The sequence below is a fragment of the Pseudomassariella vexata genome (assembly GCF_002105095.1).
Source record: "Pseudomassariella vexata strain CBS 129021 chromosome Unknown BCR38scaffold_3, whole genome shotgun sequence".
NCBI classification, from domain to species: Eukaryota; Fungi; Ascomycota; class Sordariomycetes; order Amphisphaeriales; family Pseudomassariaceae; genus Pseudomassariella; species Pseudomassariella vexata.
In genome coordinates, this window is record NW_024467958.1 from 1121417 (window position 1) to 1143382 (window position 21966).

Below are 21966 nucleotides of genomic sequence, written 5' to 3' on the forward strand. Positions count from 1 at the left end.
CAGCTAACGATATTAGTCGTATTTTGCTTATAATACATGTGCGCGCGGTATCTACACGTCCTGTATTTCGTGTCAAATCAGTCTTCTCTTCAGGGACAGACGGGTGATCATGCCGGCACTTCTTTCCTCGTCCTCGCTTCTGACTAATCCTGTCGCTCGCAACGCCATCTCCAACTCTACTACATCTTCTTTTGCCACGAATGTTACGAGCAATGCATTGCAAGTAGTGTGCGCTTGGCCCGTATCTGGCCAGTATGGTCCGGGCTCGAGGGTCTTGTAAGTCCCCCTATCATAGATCCACAGGGCCTTCAGAACTGACACTTCAGTGTAGATACTATGTCCTCGTAGCAACCTGCGTGCTCGCTCGAAAAGCAGAATGGCTTAGGAACGCTTGTTTGGCAGCAGCGTTGCTGTTCCCAGCCGTCGCTGCTATCCACGGCATCGTCCTCGCTGTACTTCATGTCAACGGTGCGCCCCTCATAAGCCTCTCCCAACTCGGACAACATGGTTGACTTTCTCCATCGCTCTAGGTGCTGTCGATATGGATGTGTTCGGAGCCTTTCAGCTCTGCTCAATAGGCATCCTGGCCGGTCCAGTCACAGTTAGGAGGTCCAAGACGTACTTCTATGATCCCGGTCGGAACGCCATCTTCTTGTGGACCCTACTTATCCTTGCCGGTAAGCAGCATTCTTCGTCGTCTGTGGAATAAACTATGAATGTTAACCCTACACCTAAAGGACTGCTAAGCTTGACAGTCGAGTTCTACCGGATCACGACGTCCAAGTGCACGCATGATGACAATGGCAATCCTATACCCCGAGATGTGAGGCACTTCCCATACGAGCAGGCTACTTGTGATCTTATCTGCTCCATAGATGATGGTCCGTTCTCTCGAATGCGACGCGGCGCCGCAATCGACATCTATGTGATACCGGCACCGGACAAGCTTACGTTTGGGGCCGGCATGCTCGTTTCAGCTGCGTGCTGCATACCTGCTATCTTGTCGCTCGTATCTATGTGGAACAAGATTCTCGAAATCAACTGGAGAACCACGCGCTTCGCTTATGGAACCAAAGATGAGCGAATTGACGAGCCCATTGAGGGCACTAACGGAGCCACTCTGGGAGAGGTGAGGAGGTTCGACACCAAGATCAGGAGGTTCCTCAGTACTGTCGTGGAGATTCCTGTCATCGGTTCTGCAGTACTTGCAATTGTAGTGTTTGGGGAGCGCAATTTTTTCAGTTACCAAGTTTATTTCCAGACGGAGCCTATGGCCAGTATAGGTAGGTGTTCCCCTTTATTCTTGAAGATACACATTGCTGTAGCTGACATATCGCGTGCTGCTCATAGGCCAATGGGCCCCAATGGTTGGAACTGGGCTTGCTGCATTTGGTTCTTTATACCTTCTCCTAGCGAAGGATCCAAAGGGTAGGAAAGGGAATATAAACCCTGATTCTACCACGCATTTCTGCAATTGCTCCCATCACCACCACAGCGACGAACGGCAGATGAGTGAAGGGTACCGACCAGGTAGCAGATATGCTCGAAGTATGCATGGCGGCGTCTTCGAAACCTCACCCCGAGGTCATACCGATTCGCTGATGATGCAGGAGGTCGATGCCGGTCTGTCTACATTCTTGTCCGAACATGACGACATTCGTCGTAGCTTTTCAAACGAAAGCGAACTGGCGCCCACAACGAGTCGATCTGGGCAAAGCCACCACATCAAACGAACCTGGACAGCCGATGCGGGCAGACGCAAAGCCGCCGAGACATTGACGGCTATTGGCGATTTTCTAGGCACTGCAGCGCCTGGTCGTTTTGATGACTCGGAGTTCAAGCTCGGGAAAGCCAACGACTTTCCCGAAATTCCGGGGGAGGAACAGCGCAATCGTGCGCTACGTCAGATTAGGGAGCGTTACAATCAGCCCCGGGATGCTGAGGGCCACGCCACGCCCGCCCTTCGAAAGCGACCTTCAAGGGCGGGTAGCTTCACTGGCAGCTTTGTCTCGGTAGTCGATGGTGAAGATTCGACAGACCCACATTCCCCTCAGTCCCCATCTCATCCAATGTTCCCGTCGCCCGCTACAACCCGAAGGCCACATTCCAACACGTTTCCATGTGAACGCAACTCCTTCGACACATACAACCCGCACCCACCGTCGTCCGATGATCCGGCCGAAAGTGGCTTACTACCGCGGAGGTCTACACTTGAGGTACCTTCGCCAGTCTACCATGGTTCTACACGGAACAATCCAACGTCTTCGTCCGCCACATCATTCGTTGCCAGTCCCGAAACGTCGGGAACACCTGCCATTGTGGTATCATCCGGTCCTGACGAGTCTTCTACTACGCCTACGCTTATCATCAACCCTCCAGCTCCACTTTAGTTGTCCGAGAAGTCACCTGCACCGCCGATGACAGCGTCGCCAACTCGTCCTGATACGAAAACGTGACAGGCGCCTTCCCACAAGAGCCTGAAAGATATGCCACACGATATCACGATATCTAATATCATGCCGATCCACAGGCCTTGGTCTGTTCACTATATCGCTGGCGCTAACGCTTTGTCGCCCTATCATTGGCTTCAATGACGAGGACTATATTGGCGCGGTTTGCCGCCTGCCCACCCAGCAGCGCCTGAACACATATTGCCGAAAGGCGATATGTACATTTCAGAGACGTCAATCTCCGGATATCATTGATTATTCAGCCAATAGACAGTGGAAACAGCTCGTGGCGACTGCACATGAAATTGGCGGGGTCAGAACGGATCAGTCCTGGGCTAGGATAGCTGCATAGGCGGCTTCTGCCTCATTTGGACTTGGCCGGCATGAAACAACCAACGATCCTTTCAGTCCATAGGATCGTAACTGAGGAATTTGGGAACGCCATCATCGCTACCGGGCTCAAGCTGGTTGGGATGGACGGCAGCGACCTCTGGAGGTAGCAGGGGCGGCGGGTCTTGGTGATTCCCCGTCAGTCATGCAGAGGTTCGTTCCAAGTGTTTTACATAGATTATTTGAAAAAGAAACTTGCAAAATAAAAAAAAGACAAAAATGCCTCCGGAGATGCTCTGATACGACTGTTATATGCGCAATATCAGCAAGATGAGGTTGGTGATGCACCGCTGCGGCCGATGGTTCTTGAACCGCAACGTTACACCAGGTAGGATTTATCAATAAAATATTCATAATTTACAGACTGGGACCGGGAAACCGTATCATCATATATGTTCCCTATGGATTATGCTTCACCCTACGAAGGACTAGAAAATATTATTCCGCTACCTGCTGCCCGCTTCCCCTGCGGCGGGTGTATATGGTGGCATTGAGCACCCCTCAATATAGATGTGCTGAAGATAGTTTGGTATCACAGTATTACAAGGCTAATGTGTGAGCGGGTGAGTGGAGCCATGGATTATTGGCTGTTAGTAATCTCTAGACTAATCATGTTCTTATACAGCGGCTGTTACGCCAATGATCGTGAAACCCAACCATGTTAAGATTTTCACCAAAAGACTTTTTATGATATATAAGATACAAGCAAACGTTGAACAAGAGGAGAATCTCAGAGATAGTAGAGCATACAATCGTTTACACCGATGACAGAAAAAGGGAAATCTCGAGTTAGTCGCTATGAATTTGGCTTCATGCATGGCTAATGTGACTTATAGTGACTTAGGGATAGGGTTTTGGGTTGTTGTTTTTCGGTTTTCAGACGAATTATGTAAGCGTGTTCTTGACTGTATTTAAGGACCTGTGTATGTAGTCACTCTCTTGAAAAGAAAAAGAGAGAATCAAGGGGCCTATTCTATATAAATTGGATTCAATTCTCTTCGCCTATGGAGGCACTTGTTGTTTTGATGACCTGCTAAGGTCTTGTCTTGTTTTAAGTACCTATTGAGGTGATCGCTCAAGGACCTGTTGAGGCCCTTATCTCCTCCAGCCTGCTGAGGCTCTACTTGTTAGTACCTGTTGAGGTACTTGTTGTTCTGATCGGAGCAAGAAATCTTCTGTCTTGTTATTCTTTCCATCTCCCAGACAGTAAGGTCTTGTTGAGGGTCTTACTGAGAGTCTTCTTGTTGGTAACTTTTGTGGACTTAGCAAAGCCCACCAAGGTTGCAAAAAAAAGCTTATTATAGCGTAAGGTATTTTTATTAAAGTGACTTACCTAAAGGCTTTAGTAGATAATCTAGCCTTACAAAAGTGCGTTGTGGATAGCTTCAACTTGCTTATTGGGTCAGAGAAAGGACACGTGACTGATCAGTAACGGGGGGTTAAGATTACTAGCAACAGAGCACACAACAACAGCAACCAATTGGACCGATCGCCTCGAGGTTACGTCGTCGTCACAGAGCGGTCACACAGAAATATACATGAATATCTGACATGTTATGAATAGCGTCAAATTTGCTTATAGTGCTGTTGCTGATCATCGCCTAAGAGTGCCAAAAATAGTGGCTCTCCCAGAGCTGTGGCCCACTTCTGGGTGGATTACTATGGCACAGCCGACGTGATGAAATTGGGTCCAGATCTAGACGAGTGCGGTGTTTTTTTTCAATCCTTTCTCCCGTTCTACATAGTACGTAGTTGCTCCCTTTCCGGATTTTATGATTCCCACTGCGAGAATGGCTAATAATAACGAGTTTCGCGTTATCATCGCGGGCGGCGGCCCCGTCGCCCTCGTGGCTATGCATGCACTCAACAAGGCGGGCATCGATTCGATTATCCTGGAGAAACGGAACGCTTTGGATGTCCTTTCAGGAGCTTCACTTGCAGTATGGCCACACAATGTGCGCATCCTGGATCAACTGGGTTTGCTTCAGGAGGCCGAGAGTATTTACCTGCCGGTGTTGAAGAAGCACAATCTTCGACGAGATGGCTCAGAAATCTCCAGGAGCAATATGTTTGAGGCCATTGAGATCAAGTGGGTTTATCTTTTCCGTCGTGTAACATACACATATTTGCTATCATGAGAAGAGCCCCGAGCTCTCAGTCAAGATCGAGTTCTATATGCTTACTTCAGACATGTAACAGTCATGGCCACAAATGGATGTGTTTCCACAGGGCGAAGTTGATGACCATGTTATACGAGACGATGCCAAACAAGGAAACCAAGGTTTTCACGAATAAGGAGGTGGTTGCCATCGAAACGACAGAGACTGGCGTCACAGTGACCTGCGCCGACAAGACCACTTATTCCGGCTCCATGGTCTTGGGTGCCGATGGCGTGCACAGCGCTGTCCGTCGCCTCATCAATGAGCAAGCCACCAGCACCGGTGCCAAGCTCACGTCAAAGCAGCAAGACCCCTTCTTGACCTCATACCGGGCTCTATACGGATATGCCGATAAGATGGACTCCCTCCTCCCCACGGTCCTTTACGAAACACATAGCGATAAAATGACCATCCAGGTCATCGTGGGAGAGAAAAGTCTCCACTTCGCCGCTTATGAGCGGCTTGCAAAGCCGACGAAGGAACGAGCTCGGTTTTCCGCAGAGGACCAGGACTCCTTCGCCAAGAAGTATGCCGACGTCCGGTTCTCCGACTCTGTCACCATGGGAGATATCTGGGCCGCAAAGCGATGGAGCTCCATGAACTATCTGGAAGAAGGCGTCGTGGAGACGTGGCACGGCGGCCGCGCCGTGCTCGTTGGGGATGCGGCGCACAAAATGACGCCGAATGCGGGATTTGGCATGAATAGTGGGATGCAAGGGGTCGTGCAGCTTGTGAACAGACTGCGGGCACTACTACAGATCTCGCCAGCACCGGATGCGGCGGAGCTGACGCGCGTGTTTGAGGACTACCAGACGGACAGGATGAAGGAAACCAAGGACATAGTGTATTGCTCGGGATTATACACTAGGCTTGTGGCATGGAACAACCCGGTTTGGAAGTTTGCAGATCAGCATGTGCTGCCGCATGTTAATGGGGATGTTATGGCGTTGAGGTTGCTGATGTCGCCTATTGTGAAGAGGGGGGAAACGTTGGATTTTCTGGAGGAGAGGGAGTTTAAAGAGGGAAAGGTGGCTTGGAATAACGGACAGAGGACTGTGAAGGCTCAGGAGTAATTCGGGGTTGTGAAGTGACATCATCTACATAATTGGCTGTCGTATGAGACATGGATAGAGTAATATGGTGTATCCTATTAGGGCTGATATCAGGGATTACATTTGCTGGAACGAAGGATATTATCAACCAGAAATATCTAAGGCCCGTGGTATCAATAAGAATAACAACTTGGAGAAAAGGGGATGAACACAAATAGAGGTTCTCCTTGGATCTGTTATGTTGAGTTAAGTTAACCGCCTCTGAGTCAGTCTCACCAAAAGAATTAGTCGAGGCGAGTTGTGGCATACGTGCCGTTTTGTGTAGTTCCCATCTTCCATGAATCCAAATAGAACATTCATGATCATATCTTTAAAACTTAACAAGTGTCCTCCTGTTTATAATATTTGCCAGTTTGACGGACTGAATGTGAATCGAATTGACCTTCGAACTAGCTGGAAGTCATATAAGTCAGTCACAATAACGGTGAATTTCAACTGTGGCGTAGTGTGGCTGAAAGGATAAACTTGCGGTGTGATAGTTACACGAATCGATGTCAATCTACCAAAGGCCTTTCTGAGAAGTGACTTCTCCTTCTGGGCTTTTCTTGGCTTCATCCCTATAGCCTCAACAGCCTGAACTATATCAGCTTGAGACCAAGACAGATTCCGGTTCCATGCCCTCTCCGCTCCATGTTCAAATCGGCGCTCAAGATGTCGATTAATCCACCCAATCAGGTCGATGTTCAAAACAAGAGTCCGTTGGAGCCACCACCACATGGTCTTGTCAATGGTCACTTGGACGATTTCCCATCCGGCTTACACGAGGAACCTACGACACTATCTCCACCAGAAACTTTAACGCGACCCTTATCAGCCCCTTCAGCACCCGTGCCACATATTGGCCTGCTAGATCAGAAGCCCCGCCAGTCCACGGAAAACAAAGACGATCTAGTTACTCCACCGAGTCAACTATCGCCTCTAAACAGACCAACAAGTTCAGCATCCACCTCATCCCACCGCTCTCAGGAAGACGAAAAAGAAAGCGGCTTTGCCAAACGCTTCGTAGGTAACATGCTCGTGACCCGCCTCGGCCGCGCCGGCGTACAATCCGTGGCCTCCACGGTCAAACTGCCTATATACTTATCCCCCTGGGGCGACAACAACCCCTTCACGCTTCCCAACCTGCGGAAACGCGACCTCGCCCTCGCAGGCGTCATGCACTTCGGCGCCGATGCTCTGATCGGGAGCTCCCTCACGGCCGTCGAGAAGATTGTGCAGCATGGTGCTTCGTGGACGGTGGAGCAAGGTGTTGATCAGGGATTGGAGAAGGTAAAAGCGGCGACGCCGCATAGGGTGGTGAGGACAGCCGGGATTACGAATGTCGAGATTAGGATCAAGCATAAGTTGATTGGAGAGCAAGCGGAGGTTAGGTTGTTTGAGGAGAGAGAGGCGGAGCGTAAGTTAAGTTGTGCCAAGGGGTGGTTTTGTCCTTACTTGTATGCGAGTGGCCGGGCATTGATGTTGTCGAGGATGAAGGAGTTTACTTTTGCGGAATTCTTGGGGCCGGGTCTAATGGGTGAGTCGCTCTTTCTTGATGAACAATTTGAGGTATGCTGAAGACCTACACAGCGGACGCGGCCTTGGCACCTACTCTGCTGTCTTGTATCACTCAGGAGGATGCACCAGTGTGTCACCTGGATGGCCCCAACTATCAAAGTGAGGATGGCAATTATCAACGAGCAGCGCTATTTTTCCTCGGCATCTCTCCCTACAGGACTGCATCAGCATGGTCGCAGGCCAGAATCCCAAGCGAGGCAAGACTTCGGTTTCATCTCCTCACCTATATACCAGCAATTGTGCTGCCCGTGAAACCGACAGCTCCGGTTTGTGCATGGAGCCCTTGGACAATGGGACAGATTATTTCTGGGCGGGATGCTTATGATGCAGGCACGCATGCAAATGACATTGTGCGATACCTGGAGACCATTGTAGAAACGAGTCTGGTCAACGGGCGTCTTGTAGATGAATGGCAGATGGAGCTCGCAGATTCGGTGAGACGAATACTGGAAGGCATCAAGAACATGCCCTCGACTCTGGGGTCTGTTTCTGACGCTTTCGATGCTGACCGTGCAGGTGTTGTGTTGTTCAGATATTGAGCTACATCTCATCCAGGTTTATAGAGTTATCTCGTGTGCTCACAAATAGTGATATTTCAACGCAAAGAAGGAGCTTTCATTTATTAAAACATTAAAAACGAGTAGATCACTAAAAATCATGCTTATCCAGGACCGAAAGCTCCGCACAACCATTATTCGTAGTTCCCATCTCAACCCGGTCAGCAAACACATCCCCCTACCAGTCCAGCTCAATCACCTAAGCCATATCGGAGTCCCCAAAACCTGACTCCCGCTTCCGCAGTCCTCCAACCTGTCGGAATTCGGCGACCTCGACTTCCTCTTCCCATCGGATCAAAGCCGGAGATGCACCCAAGGCTGTCACATACCCGGCCTCAAATACCGACGGTAATTCGGCGATCTAAGCATGGGGTCGAAGGATTGGCCCGTCCAGCGGATAATGGACCCGACGTTCCTGTTTGACCCTTCATCAGCCCGTGCAAATCACGATAGTCAGATGCACCAAAGATACATGAGTCTTCCCCAGGGGCAACCCGACAAACAAAGCGACAAGGACTACTTACTTGTACCCAGGCTTCTTGCAGAATGAGCTGTCATTTCCTCCGACTTCTGTGAGGCAGTACTTGATTGACTCGACCTTGCCCAGTCCAGAGGCATACGTCCAGCCGGGCTTGTTGGTACACTTGCCGCGTTTGCAGCCGTTGGAGATTGGTTCGGCCGTCATGCAGCAGTGTGTATCGTAGTCCTCGAGGCAGATGGGATATCGTTCCACCTTGGTCGGTAGTGCTGTGTTCGGGTTGGGAATTATTCGGTTGCGGGCATTTGCGCCGAGAATGCCGAGAATGGCGAGGGATAATATGAGGATGGTGGTAAGATGCATCTTGCTCAAAATGTAAATTTGAAATATCAATACAGAGTCCTATAAGGTTGTTCAGTTGGTGGTAGCAACCTTCATGTGCAGTCTTAAGGATGAAGAAAGGGGTAAAGGAGGATGCTTGGCGTGATTGAGGAGAGGGAGGCAAGGAGAGGGGATGTGACAGTGAACGCTGGGAAGCGCTAGGTACTTCACCGTAATGTTAGCTGAAGATAACTAGCATTTTGGGCATAAGATGTTGGTCCTATTATACGAGGTTGTCTCCATTGGTTTACGATTCGGTATGATTCTTGTGTAGCAGTGGCAAATATATCAATTAAGCACTTAATTTGCCACAAATTAGCAATAGTGCAACAGTTAAATTCAGGTTGGTACTATACCATGGGACCCTACCCTTTCGCTAAGCCAAATCACATAACTTCCACCCAAAGTCAACAACTTTTGTATAAGTTATTGAAGCTAATTTTCAAGCTTTCACAACATCCATAATTGGTCAGTAGGTAAATACATAGTTAATCTAGGTTATTTTGCAATCTTTGGTGCTTCGAAGTTACCCGGCCTCTCAAAGTAAACTGGGGTACAAGGGGATATCCGTGATACTCTGCTTAGATGGCTCCTCTACCTCTTTCTACTAGGCTAACCCATAAACAGCGTTATTATAGCCCCAAATAATCGGTACGCCTGTAAGTAGGCACAGTTGGTAAATTCCATCCTTGTTGTCACTGAGAATGGCATGTCACAGAACAAATTGGTCCAGAAATTTGAGTGCCACAGAGAACCCTGGCAGACCGTCTCAACGGTATCAGTATGTCATACTATGAGCAGATACCGCCATAATTTCGCCTTGTCAACTCAACGGTCATGTCACAATAGCAAAGGCGTCAAAGTCTATTAGGGGGTAACTGACTTAACAGTTTTATCTCACGGCACAGCAAAATCAAAAGCGGACCAGCAGACAGACGCTAGGAAGCCGTCAGATTCAATGGAGTTACCCCCAAAGCCGTCAATTGCTGATTTAATATATGAGAGAAGCAGTACGGGTGGATTGAATCAGAGAAAACTGTGGGTGTCAATAAGGGCGGCAGGGTGGTGGGTTTTGGTAAGTTATCCTCGATTATAGTGGTCATTGCTTATTTACTAACACGTTATGCAGAGCTTGATTCGCTTGTAATCGGCTCTGCCGCTTCGACGAAGAAGTCCTTCTTTGAGAGCTCTTAGGACCGGCAATGGACCTCATTTGTCGAAGCTATGACGGCCGACGGACGACTCCTTTAGTCTGGAATTACATTTAAGGGTAAAGAGCAGCAAAATCTGTGGTTTATTGAAAATTTCAAGAGGACATGCCCGCCGTAGAACTTCAATACTTACCTCTTACTTACCCACTATTTTGATTGGTAGGACGAGTGGATGTTATTCTGCTTTCTACACAACGTATAGTGTGGTTATTCACCAGAACACTGCTCCCACAGTTTGCAAACCGCGGATAGTATCCAATTTAATGTCATTAAGCGTACATGCTGTAGCCAAGTTGATAATGACACCTTTATCAGAGCTCATTAAGAAGCACGCAAGGCTATAAATGTAGATGCCATAAAATCCGGCTGCCTAACTACTAGGAATTCGACAGTTTCACGGCGCAAGGCAATGCCGACTCCGAATAGCCGATTTATGGGCAATATAACTCCCAACACTATACAAGCTTCAATATCCCCACAGGGCCGTGGAGTGCCGATTATTGAAGAAAGGGGTAGTGAGGCCAGCGATGAAGAAGGGCACGATTTGGAGCTAGAGCCACGGCGCAAGACTACAAAATTGGGGTGTGCAATCAAAATGTCATGGCTTATGCAGGATCTCTTACTAGTTAGCTACCAAACAGTATATTCATTTTGTTTCTACGCCTAATAGCTACCAAGTAGTGTGTAATTAAAGTAGTACTGTTTTCCATGGTTGAAAATTCAATTAGCTTAGCGAAAGGGGGGAGGGGGAGGGGAAGGGGGTCCTGTAGTGTATAGCCTTCAAGCTTTTGGGCCGACACTCAGCAAGTTCAAAATGCAGCGAGACGACGTAGCAATACTCCAGTCAATATCCAAGACTCAGAATCTGCATTCAACCTCGTCTGTTACATCAATCTTAACTTGTCCCCCAACCCATCGAATCTGATTCCTGCTCACTACATCCTGACCGGTTTGAAATATGGTGATCCACTTTCGTATACGGAAAACGAATAACCCCGTTGAAATGCTCTTCCCGTGTGAACTTCGATCAATAACCGGCAGGTTCTCTTGCAGGAGGAAACTGTTCGGATGCAAGCCTTACACTTATCACACCAAAACTGAGGTTCCTATGCCACATCATGCAGGTGAAATGCGAAAACATAAGTGCTTCACTTTTGTAAGAGAGGGGCAAATTCATTACGTTTGGGTTGAATTATCAATTCATTATCCAATCTTCAGCCATCATAGAGACCCACAAATATGCTTCCAGCACCATCGGATGTTGCACCGGGTAAGTGGTTAGGATAGTTAACATGTGGGGAACCATGTGTATCGGGGCAGATCTTTTCCAAACAAAATCGAATATGCATATGCCAGCCGGAAGGCAAGAAATGATCCAAGTCATCTGGATATGGACAGACCGGTCCTTGCTGATATGACCAATGACTGATCGAGTCATATCCGAGTGGCACGACATATATTAGGCCAACGAAGAGGTCATTTGTACGTCAGAGGTCATCAATGTAACACTGCTCGGTTGCTTAGTCCATCATGTTGGTTCCGTTGGCTCTGTCGAGTTTCTTTAATCTCGCCAATGCGGCAACCCACTAGCTGATCGTTGGTACTTTTAGTATGTGCTATGCACGGTAGCTTTTGATGGAAAATCCCGTACCTTAGAGCTTGTAGACACAAAAGATACTCCTGGCGCAGCACCCTCATGGATAGCCTCCGATGCAAATAGCTGAAAAACGAGATAGTTTAAACAAGTAGTGAGCGAATGGCCAACAGCACAACAAGACCACCCTTTACGGCACAATTTGGGCGTTCGATAACTCAAGACAAGTAACGGACGCCAATTTCATCAGCTACTCCATTGTCAACACTAACAGTATCACAACCAGCATCTCGCCCTCCTTTATCATCGACACATCCACCGATTGGACCGGAGTAAGCATTTCCATGGTCGTAGGCCCCCACTTCCCTACGCCGTCTACGGTACAGCATTCAGTCCCGGATCCCAGTTCTTCTGCTCAGCGGATACTCTGGGCGACGCCATCCAGATGCACAGGATCAATCGCGAGGCAATCGAAGTCTCGTTGCCTAGCTGGATTCCTAGCCCCTTGAACGGATCACATCATCGGCATATCTCAGTATATCAGCCTGAGACGTGAATCTACGTCGTCCTTCAAGGCATGAGTGAGATTATTCAAAACAAAATTAAGGATCTGAGCCCCGGTCTTCCGACTTGCAATGATCCCACTTAACCCCAATTGCCAGATGGATTTGACCCAGCTGAATTCTGGGCCGACGAGGTGGACCATAGGAAAACCACATCCTCCTCTCTGTTATATCGAACTGACCCGGCGCCGAACATGGCTCTTCTGTGTCTCGTTTCTGGCGCTAGCTCTGACTTGGGCGAGGTGTACGTTCTCCAACGAGTTGTGACAATTTCGAGTTCGACCACGCGTGAGTCGATGATGAAATGCTCGTAAAAATGCTCACAGATTTCAAGGTGTGTTTCTGCTGGTAGGTTGCCAAGATGGGGAAAGCGGATAACTGACGAAACTTCGCTCCCACTGCCCCATCAGTGAAAGGGCGATGGAGCCCTCTTCGTTGTTATTTTTTCTCGTTTGACGTATCGTGATTCCATTCTCCATATAAGCCAGGCCGATGGTATTCTCGAGGTAAATATCATACGACCAGACAGATATCAAGGGAAGGTATGCGTTTCCAGGACGGTCCGAAACGAGAAACTCAAGTTTAGATGCTACCATAGCCCGTCGGTGTAAATTCATTGCTGAAAACCAACAGAAACATGGTAACGACCAGTTTGAAATACATTACGGGGGCCAGAAGTGTTCTTAAGTAGAGGCAGATAACGCAGCTTATATTAGAGATATACTCTGATGAGTTTCCGGCGCATTATGTGTAATCACTGAATACGTACCTCTTGATGTTTCTATCATGAACTATCATGGTTTTAGTGATATACAGGTTGTTAGATATTCACGTATCTTGCAGTATGACCGTGATATGACGGTTATATGAAAAGAATAATTCGGTGGTTATGGTTAGGTCACCGTTTTTTCCATGCTCGATCCCCTCTATCTGTTCTGTTGGCTGTGTGCATTGTCTTTAAGTAATCTGAAGGGTCCAGCCTTACTAGGCTACCTCTATCCCGCCTTGATCCTGAAGCACAAAGCGCTTTTATTCTAAACATAAAGCGCCTTTCAACCTTAGGAATCACTGTGGTGCTCAATCCCACATTTAATATGAAACAACAGTCTAGACAAAGCTAGAACTAACGATATGGTGCTTCTATGCTCCAATACCATGTGACCCGTCGTTTTTGACACAGGTTCTAATAGAGCGAACAACCTTGAGATGGGCAAAATTGTCGTGAGACACAAAACCAGGCCTGTTGTTACTTTCTCAGACTGACATTTACTTTAACAGCCAGCCCGACCCAGTTGCACGAGTTGCCCACTTAGAGAACATAGAGAACAGCACGACTGACTGATTGATGCAACAAAGTTGTTTTGTCTCGATCGCTGGTGCGGGGTTCCCAAACGATTCAATGTGAGAAGCATTCCTATCGGTGGTGGTCCGAGGAATTGGTCCCCGCAACTCGGTACTGAGTGACTCAGCACCAAAGAATGAAACTTTGCAGCCAATCTCGAAACCGTCTCGTGTTGCAACCTGACAATAAAAATCAGACTTGTAGGCTGATTGATGGCTTGGCAAGTATATGACAAGTACTTAACACGAACTCTCTGAGCTTAGAGCGTTCGTAGCCGCAATGCTAATTCACGGGCTTTGATTGGGTTCCCTTTGTCGGCATTGAGCCGTACGTGACATCGACGCTAGATCATGCTGGGTTGGTGGGGTCGTAGTCCGCCATCGCCCCTGGTTTGGCAGTGGAGCAAAGCTCCGCATAATTACATCAACACTTTGCTTGGACTGCCTATCAATGACATGGACTTTGTCAATATTCGATCGGTGAAAGGTCAGGACATCGAATCTATCTGGCCCTACGCACGCTCGAGAGCCGCTCAATCCGCATACCATGGCTTGCCTACCCCCATTGTGCCGCCGAACACATTCCTTGGTCTTGCCCTATTGCAGCGTCGGAAACGCAAGATGGATCGACCCTGTTATCGTGAGAGCACGTTGACGTCAATGATGCGTACACTGGTGTTGACAACAGCGTGGACACGTCAACTGCAAACAATTGGGAAGCAGCGGCCTTGTAGCCGTGATGTTACTCGTGCCTGCCCTTCCTTGATTTATTTGATAAAACCACAGTAACCCTTGCTCTTGTCGCTACTGCCACTCCTCACTTCTTGACTTGATAAAGATCCATTGAGCCCCCAACCTTTACTCTGTCCACCGCAAAGTGCCATCGACAACTTCAAATGGCCTCCAATATAATTCCAAGCACAGTAAAGAACATTATGTCTGGCGAAAAGGGCGCAAAAGCTACTCAGTTGCAGCCGGACATTCAAGAACCTGGGAAGGATGACCGCATCACAACAGATTACGGTGTTAGACAAAGTAACACAGATGACACTCTAAAGATTGTCAATGACCAGAGCACCGGCCCTCAGCTTCTCGAAGATTCCTTTGCAAGGGAAAAGGTACGTGGCATGCCAGCAAGCATCCAACGCACCCGCTTATCAGTGAAAGATTCATCGTTTCGACCATGAGCGAATTCCAGAACGTGTCGTACACGCCCGAGGAGCTGGAGCCTTCGGTACCTTCAAATTACTCGAGAGTGCTGCCGATGTAACGTGTGCTGCTGTATTGAATGACACTACGAGAGAGACGCCCGTTTTCGTACGCTTTTCGACTGTCCAGGGCAGTCGAGGCAGTGCCGACACCGTTCGCGATGTACGAGGGTTCGCAGTCAAGTTTTACACGCAAGAAGGAAACTGGGACATTGTTGGGAACAATATTCGTATGTCTCAACCCTTCTCGACTCCTATCTCCATGAACGTGGGCACTAACACTTAAGCAGCCGTCTTTTTCATTCAGGATTCTATCAAGTTTCCCGACTTCGTTCATGCCGTGAAGCCGGAGCCGCATAATGAGGTACCGCAAGCGCAGTCGGCTCACAACAACTTCTGGGATTTCGTCAACTTGCACACTGAAGCTACACATATGTATATGTGGGCCATGTCAGATCGAGCCATTCCGCGCTCATATCGTATGATGCAAGGCTTCGGTGTGAACACTTTTGTCTTGATCAATGCCAAGGGAGAGCGACATTTTTGCAAGTTCCATTGGACCCCAGAGCTCGGGGTTCACTCCTTTGTCTGGGATGAGGCCTTGAAGCTTGCCGGGCAAGACCCCGACTTCCACCGCAAGGACCTCAACGAAGCAATCGAGAATGGGGCGTACCCAAAGTGGACGTTGGGCATCCAAGTTATTCCAGAAGGTCAAGAGCACGACTTTGACTTTGACATCCTTGACGCTACCAAGATCTGGCCCGAGGATCTCATTCCTGTGCGTAACATTGGAGAGATGGAATTAAATAAGGTGGTGGACGAGTACTTCCCTCAGACCGAGCAAGTAGCTTTTTGCACTGCTCACATGGTTCCTGGAATCGCCCACTCCAATGACCCTTTGTTGCAGGGTCGTAGCTTCAGTTATTTCGACACCCAGCTGTCTCGACTTGGGATCAACTGGCAGGAGCTTCCCATCAATCGACCTGTGTGCCCTGTCATGAACTTCAATCGAGACGGCCAAGGTCGTCACCGCATAACTAAGGGCCCGATCAACTACTACCCAAACCGTCACGGAATCCAGCCTCCAGCAACGGCCAACGAGGGTGCATATCTTGATTATCCCGAGAAAGTTGCTGGCATCAAGGCACGAGCTAAGAGTCCTAAGTTCAAGGAACACTTCAACCAAGCCCAGCTATTTCTCAACAGTCTGTCCCCGCCGGAGAGAGCTCACATTACTAGTGCGTTTGGATTCGAACTGGACCACTGTGATGATCCTATTGTGTATGAGCGCATGTCGCTTCGCCTGGCCGACATCGATCTTGAGCTTGCACAAAGTGTTGCCGCGATGGTTGGTGGGCCTGTTCCTGATAAGGCTAGCAGGCCCAATCACGGCAAGAAGGCACCGAAGTTGAGTCAAACGGAGTTTGCGCCAACTAAGCCGACAATTGCCACTCGTCGCATTGCAATCATCATTGCCGATGGCTACGATTCTGTTACCTACAACGGCGTCAAGGCCGCCATTACAGCGTCCGGTGCTCTACCTTTCACCATTGCCCCCCGCCGACACGAAATCTTCCCGGCGGGCAGTGACAATAACCCCGGCAGTGGAGTTCGTGCCGACCACCATCTCGAGGGCATGCGATCAACCATGTTTGACGCGATCTTCGTACCAGGAGGCTCTAAGTCCATCGAGACTCTCTCAAAGAATGGGCGTGCCCTTCACTGGATGCGTGAAGCTTTTGGCCATCTCAAACCCATCGGTGGAACTGGTGAAGCTGTCGAGCTCTTCAAGTTGGCGTTCGCCCTTCCGGGAATCAGCATATCCCAGGATACCAGTGCCGTCGAGTCATACGGTGTGGTGACGCAAAATAAGGTCGATTCTAGTGGCTTTTCGGAGATGGTCCAGATCGCTAAGGAGGGTGCTAATTTTCTGGAGAAATTCTGGTTCCAGATTTCGCAACATCGATGCTGGGCTCGTGAGCTAGATGGTTTGAGCAGCCAGGTTGCATATTAATCGTTGATAGATTGTTGTTTATTAGAATATGTTATAATGAATATGAACGACTGTCTATCGATGGGTGCTCTGGAAAGTTAACTATGTGATCCCTTACTTCACCATGTGAATATATATGCTGAATGCAACTTGATTAAAGGCCACAGTCATTGCGAAGGGTTTCGTGGACATCATCGCCAAGTCTTCAGTACCATCGAAGTTGTGCTATGTAAATATAAGGTACGTAAATGAGTATAAAAAGTTCGAATTGCTGATTTTGCTACAAATAACAGCATTCATTTCGACGACCGTTAATTTATTACTCATACACATATAGGAAACCTCGCCGTTATACTCCTAGTAGTATGCGAACTTTGATATATGGATTCGTCTACTGTATCAGCATCTATCGGCGGACGGACTAGAGTCTGACGAAAACCGGTATGTCTTCGAAAATCTGACGGTCTCCCTTGTCTTCGGATGTATCAGGAACAAAACTTCCACTGTCGATTTGCAAGGTCTTCTCCACGAATATGCTGCTCAAAAAGGGGGTTTCTTCCTGTGTGTCTTGGTCCTGTCATTACTAACCTAAAAGATGTTGGCTGTCTTATCCAGCCAGCAATGTAATTGTGCACCCGGTCATCCTCGGCCTTCAGTCCTCATAAGCCAACCAGCGTTACCTTATACGACACGAACTTCGGCCGTAGTACGGACTTTCGGTACCCGATTCATCATCTTCCTAATCCTGAGGTGCCCAAAGCTTACCACACCGCACCTTGCGCTGATCAGCTTACTCCGGCTGATGGCATAGCTCCCCTATTCCACTTGCACCCGCCAGAGTAACACGATGCGTAGAAGGATCAGTCTATAAGAGACCCATCGCAGCCGTTCCACTGAATAGAGTTTCGACCGTCGGGGATTCTAAAACTGTGTTGTATTCAGGTAGGCTAGGCCAGTGCTGATGGGCTGAAACGAAGTGTTAGTAGCGGCCCTGCACGAACCATCTGACAGTGAGAGTAGCTACCCGCCAAGTGGAGTAGCCAGACTCCACTATCTGACCGACCCGTTTGACAGATTATGCTGTGATAGAGCTAGCGCGGGTTCCAGCGGCACCATGCACTGTTGGAGTGGCTGGAAATCTCTACGCGGTGTAATCCACATTTTGATCCGTTGGGCCTGGTTGATAGACGACAATGTGATAGGAGCAGGAACTGTCAGCGCTGGTTCCTACGTGGCCACCACTACTCCTCGGTTCTAGCCCACCAGCACTAGCCTAGTTTACCTGAATATATCACACTTATATCTCTCTGTGTGCCCCATCAGTATCTGCATTTGAAGGGCACTCCAACGGTTTCTCCCCAGCTTCCATCCACTCTGCTCCGTACCAACTGTCAAGATGACGATAAACCATGACCAGGAGACCCAGAATGGTCAAAAGAGTACTGTTTCCAGCCTGGTCAATGGCCGGAAGAAGTCACCTTTACTGGTCATGACGGCCGCTCCAGCGACGGGACATACAGCCCCAGCTGTCCACGTCGCCCGAGAGATGGTGAAACGCGGATTCGAAGTTATTTTTATGTCGGCTTTGGAGTTCAAAGACAGTATTATCAAGGTGGGGGCCGAATTCTACGAGATGTCGTCGCTTTGGCCCGAAGGGACTTTGGAAGAGCGAGAGAAGTTTCCAGTCGGATTCCCCAGACTGGTGTTTGACCTTGAGAAGATTTTCACCGACCGACTGCCTTCTCGGTCGGCCAATCTGCGGTCCCTTCTCGAGATGGTTAAGCAAAGAGACCCGTCTCGCCAGATAATCATGGTGGCCGAGACGTGCTCCATGGCTGTGCTCCCTTTCATGTACGGTGCTCCTCTACCGAAGGGATATACCAAGTTTCCTAAGGTCATCAACATCAACGTAATCCCGCTGCCAGTCGGCAGTATCGACACAGGGCCTTTTGGCCCCGGCCTACCCCCCGACTCCACAGAAAGCGGACGAGCGAGAAACAAGCTCATTGCCCAGTTAATGGAGCAGGGCCCCTTCAAGGGTGCCATAGAGCACCACAAGCACGTCCTTGACTCCCTCGGCTGCAAAGACTTGACGGCAGGCCACATGTTCGACAAATGGGTCGAATCGTACGACACCACCTTCCAACTGTGCAGTCCGAGCCTCGAATACCCACGCTCCGACCTCCACCCCTCCATCCGCTTCGCCGGCGCCCTGCCCAAGAAGGGCATCGACCCGACATACCCCTATCCAGCCTGGTGGTCCATAATCACTTCCAACTCTGCCCTCCCACCCAACTCTGCAGATCGAAAGAAAGTCATCCCCATCGCCCAGGGAACCATAGCAACGGACTACACAGAGCTCATCATCCCCGCTATCAACGCCCTTTCCCCCCGGCAGGACGTCCTCCTTATCGCCATGCTCGGCATCCGCGGTGCTAGTCTACCCCCCGATTTTGTCATCCCGGAAAACACTTTCGTGGTGGACTACCTCCCCTACGACGCAGCGCTCGAGCACGCCAACGTATTCGTCACGAATGGTGGGTACGGCTCGCTCATGCACGGCGTGAATAACGGCGTGCCAATGGTCATGGCCGGAGTGACGGAGGACAAGGCCGAGGTTTCGGCAAGGGCGGAGTGGGCCGGGTTGGCCGTGAACTTGAGGACGCAAAGGCCCACGGAGGCGTCGATTGGGGAGGCGGTGGGGAGGGTTTTGAGGGACAGTGGTTTTAAGGAGAGGACCGAGAGGGTCAGGAGGGAGAACAGAGATTTGGATTGTTTGGGGATCATTGAGAGGGAGGTTTGGGCGTTTGCTAAGGGTTGATTTAGGTTCGAAAAGGGGATGGCTTCAGCAAGATTCCAGGGATATGTGTATGCCGGCCGTGATGGCAAAAGAGGTAGGCTTGATCATGCACTTCATCACGGAAGCGGTAGTTTCTTGGGGCATCTGCCACATTATTGAGGTCTAAGTTATGGGAGAGACCCTGGGACATATGTGAAAAGTAACACAAGAGCACGCAATACTTCACCTCAGGTTCTGATTAACCCAACGGATAGAGATACTGGTCAATGACACGCTCGGAAACAGACTGCGGAATATGGTACCCACGAGCCACCAATCAATGCGCGCAACGTACGATGTTGTATGCGCACATGACAGGCATGAAACCCTAACAGATGGACAATTTCCGTAATAATAGGATCCACCACTGACACACGTTCGATATCACTGTAGCTAAAGCAGACAACGGACGCTGCATGTCGACATTCAATACCGGAAAACCATAAATTCGCATCGCAATCTTGGACGAGATTGATGAATTAGCGCATTATGAATTGTTAGTGTCATCTGTCATCTGAAAGATGGGCAACTTGTCCAATCAAGTTTCCCAGGAGTCAGTTATCCGCCAAGTTACCTAAGAACGCACTGACGGGAAAACACATAGCATCAAGAAGGGACAAGGGAATTTTGACGAAAGCTTCTCCAATTTAGACTATATAATAAACTAAATAAGATAAACCCACGTTTTAAATGATCATCAAGCATCATTCAGCCATCAAAAATAACCAAGTAAGGTATGTGTATCACCAGAACCCAGTTCTAAAGAGGTGAAGTACGTGAGAAACAAAAAAGGAAATGTAATCTCTCATGGATGTATTGTATTCCATCCCATGCCGGTGCAATATCTCAAGGCAAGATCAATCTATGCCTTGAACGACCTCACCTTGCGGCGGTTGTCCTCAGCACGCTTCTTGATGCGGTACGCAATCGCACGCTTGCGGGCAGCAGGCGTCTGTGTGAAAGCAACGGATCCACCGAAAGGTCCGGCTCCCGCCCCGTTGCGCACGCGCGCTACGCAAACGTTCTGAGCCTGGCCGACGGTGGCATCACACGTCATACCCGCAGGCATGGCGACCTTGACGTCGAAGTCGGTGTTGGTGGCGAGCGACAACCCCTGAATGCCCAGGCCGGGAACATCCTGTGTCACCTCGGCCTCCTTGAAGGCTGCTGCGTCGGTGCCGCCCGAGGTCCCGTCAACGGCCGCCTCTAGGGGGCCAGCGCCATCCTGGTTGATTTGACGGAATTGCATGGAGATGGTGCCATCGTCGGCACAGGTTGGCATGCCTGATGTAGCGCCTGTTCCGGCGGTGGCCTTGACCATGGTCTCAGCGGCAGCGGTGGACTTGGTGCCCTGGGCGGCATTGTCGGCACCGCCGCCACCAAGAAGGCCGGCAAGGCTGAACTGACGGGGCCAGAACTTGCTGGAGCGCTTGGCGGGAGCCTTCGCGCTGTCGGGGATGTTGTCCTCTTCACCGACACCAGTGCCGTTGTTGGTGGGGGCAGAGCCAGCGCCCATGAAGGAGTTGATCATGGTCGAGGCGTCGATGTTGCCGTTGCCCTGGGTGCGGCCGAGAGGGCCCGTCTTGCCGCTCTGGATCTCGCGGTCCCGAATAATGGCCGTATCTGCTTGCGAGCCGCAGCCGTTGCTGGAGCAGTCGCGGGGAGTACCATCGGCGATGGAAAGACCGGGCATCTCGACGCCGTTGGCGCCAACAACTTTAGTGACTGTGCCGTGGCCGGAAACGGTGGCCAGGAGGCCGCTGGCAGCGAGGATCATGGAGTAACGCATCTTGATGGATTAGATGGATAGATGAGTGGTGAGAGAAGGGGAAATTGTCAAGTGGTGAAAAGTGAACGTAGATGTGTAATAAAATATAAAAAGCCACCCGGGCTGTATTGTTGAAAGGAATAAAGATTTAAGAATAAAAGAAAAGAAACTACTAAGTCGAAAGGGACTGGAAGAAGCTGCTGATGATGATGATAGGTAAAAAAAAAGAGTTACATGCTACGACGAACCCTTCTTCTTATACCCATCTCGAGCCAGCGATGAAGAGCCCTTCATACATAGGATGACGCCTATCATCAGATGTGCGCCGTAGTTCCCACAATGCGGCACACGATTTGCGCTGGCGA

The 21966-nt window shown here is 49.5% G+C and overlaps 7 protein-coding genes across 7 annotated transcripts; 5 read left to right on the plus strand and 2 right to left on the minus strand.

The window, feature by feature from the left end:
• Positions 1–109: 109 nt before the first annotated feature.
• Positions 110–2390, plus strand: BCR38DRAFT_455438 (uncharacterized protein; the record flags this gene model as incomplete). Its single annotated transcript, XM_040861791.1, has 5 exons — positions 110–276; positions 332–468; positions 531–677; positions 738–1283; positions 1351–2390. 5 exons carry the CDS (start codon positions 110–112, stop codon positions 2388–2390), a joined length of 2037 nt encoding a protein of 678 aa, XP_040718755.1.
• Positions 2391–4630: 2240 nt separating this feature from the next.
• On the plus strand, positions 4631–6072 carry BCR38DRAFT_335567 (FAD binding domain-containing protein; the record flags this gene model as incomplete). Its single annotated transcript, XM_040855395.1, has 2 exons — positions 4631–4929; positions 5040–6072. The coding sequence occupies 2 exons, from the start codon at positions 4631–4633 to the stop codon at positions 6070–6072; spliced, it is 1332 nt and encodes a 443-aa protein (XP_040718756.1).
• A 626-nt stretch (positions 6073–6698) lies between these two features.
• Positions 6699–8207, plus strand: BCR38DRAFT_507374 (uncharacterized protein; the record flags this gene model as incomplete). Its single annotated transcript, XM_040864951.1, has 2 exons — positions 6699–7627; positions 7681–8207. The coding sequence occupies exons 1-2, from the start codon at positions 6742–6744 to the stop codon at positions 8205–8207; spliced, it is 1413 nt and encodes a 470-aa protein (XP_040718757.1). The 5' UTR covers positions 6699–6741.
• Positions 8208–8546: 339 nt separating this feature from the next.
• BCR38DRAFT_507377 (uncharacterized protein) lies at positions 8547–9165 on the minus strand (the record flags this gene model as incomplete). The annotated part of the gene is made up of 2 exons (XM_040864952.1): positions 8750–9165; positions 8547–8640 (listed from the first exon to the last, which is right to left on the minus strand). The coding sequence occupies exons 1-2, from the start codon at positions 9064–9066 to the stop codon at positions 8547–8549; spliced, it is 411 nt and encodes a 136-aa protein (XP_040718758.1). The 5' UTR covers positions 9067–9165.
• Positions 9166–14254: 5089 nt separating this feature from the next.
• Positions 14255–17021, plus strand: BCR38DRAFT_472028 (catalase-like domain-containing protein). The gene is made up of 3 exons (XM_040862894.1): positions 14255–14911; positions 14961–15231; positions 15292–17021. Exons 1-3 carry the CDS (start codon positions 14690–14692, stop codon positions 17013–17015), a joined length of 2217 nt encoding a protein of 738 aa, XP_040718759.1. The 5' UTR covers positions 14255–14689; the 3' UTR covers positions 17016–17021.
• Positions 17022–18182: 1161 nt separating this feature from the next.
• BCR38DRAFT_423372 (uncharacterized protein) lies at positions 18183–20031 on the plus strand. The gene has a single exon (XM_040859586.1). The coding sequence runs from the start codon at positions 18391–18393 to the stop codon at positions 19813–19815; it is 1425 nt and encodes a 474-aa protein (XP_040718760.1). The 5' UTR covers positions 18183–18390; the 3' UTR covers positions 19816–20031.
• A 664-nt stretch (positions 20032–20695) lies between these two features.
• BCR38DRAFT_335820 (uncharacterized protein) lies at positions 20696–21622 on the minus strand (the record flags this gene model as incomplete). The annotated part of the gene is made up of 1 exon (XM_040855408.1): positions 20696–21622. The coding sequence occupies one exon, from the start codon at positions 21620–21622 to the stop codon at positions 20696–20698; it is 927 nt and encodes a 308-aa protein (XP_040718761.1).
• Between the last annotated feature and the right edge of the window lie 344 nt (positions 21623–21966).

What these genes read in the sequence shown, in the direction of transcription:
- BCR38DRAFT_472028 (XM_040862894.1), top strand. Translation starts at nt 14,690, where the DNA reads ATGGCCTCCAATATAATTCCAAGCACAGTAAAGAACATTATGTCTGGC. An exon ending in ATTCCTTTGCAAGGGAAAAG is followed by an intron (nt 14,912 to 14,960) that starts GTACGTGGCATG and finishes TATCAGTGAAAG; the next exon opens with ATTCATCGTTTCGACCATGA. An exon ending in CATTGTTGGGAACAATATTC is followed by an intron (nt 15,232 to 15,291) that starts GTATGTCTCAAC and finishes ACACTTAAGCAG; the next exon opens with CCGTCTTTTTCATTCAGGAT.
- BCR38DRAFT_423372 (XM_040859586.1), top strand. Translation starts at nt 18,391, where the DNA reads ATGACGATAAACCATGACCAGGAGACCCAGAATGGTCAAAAGAGTACT.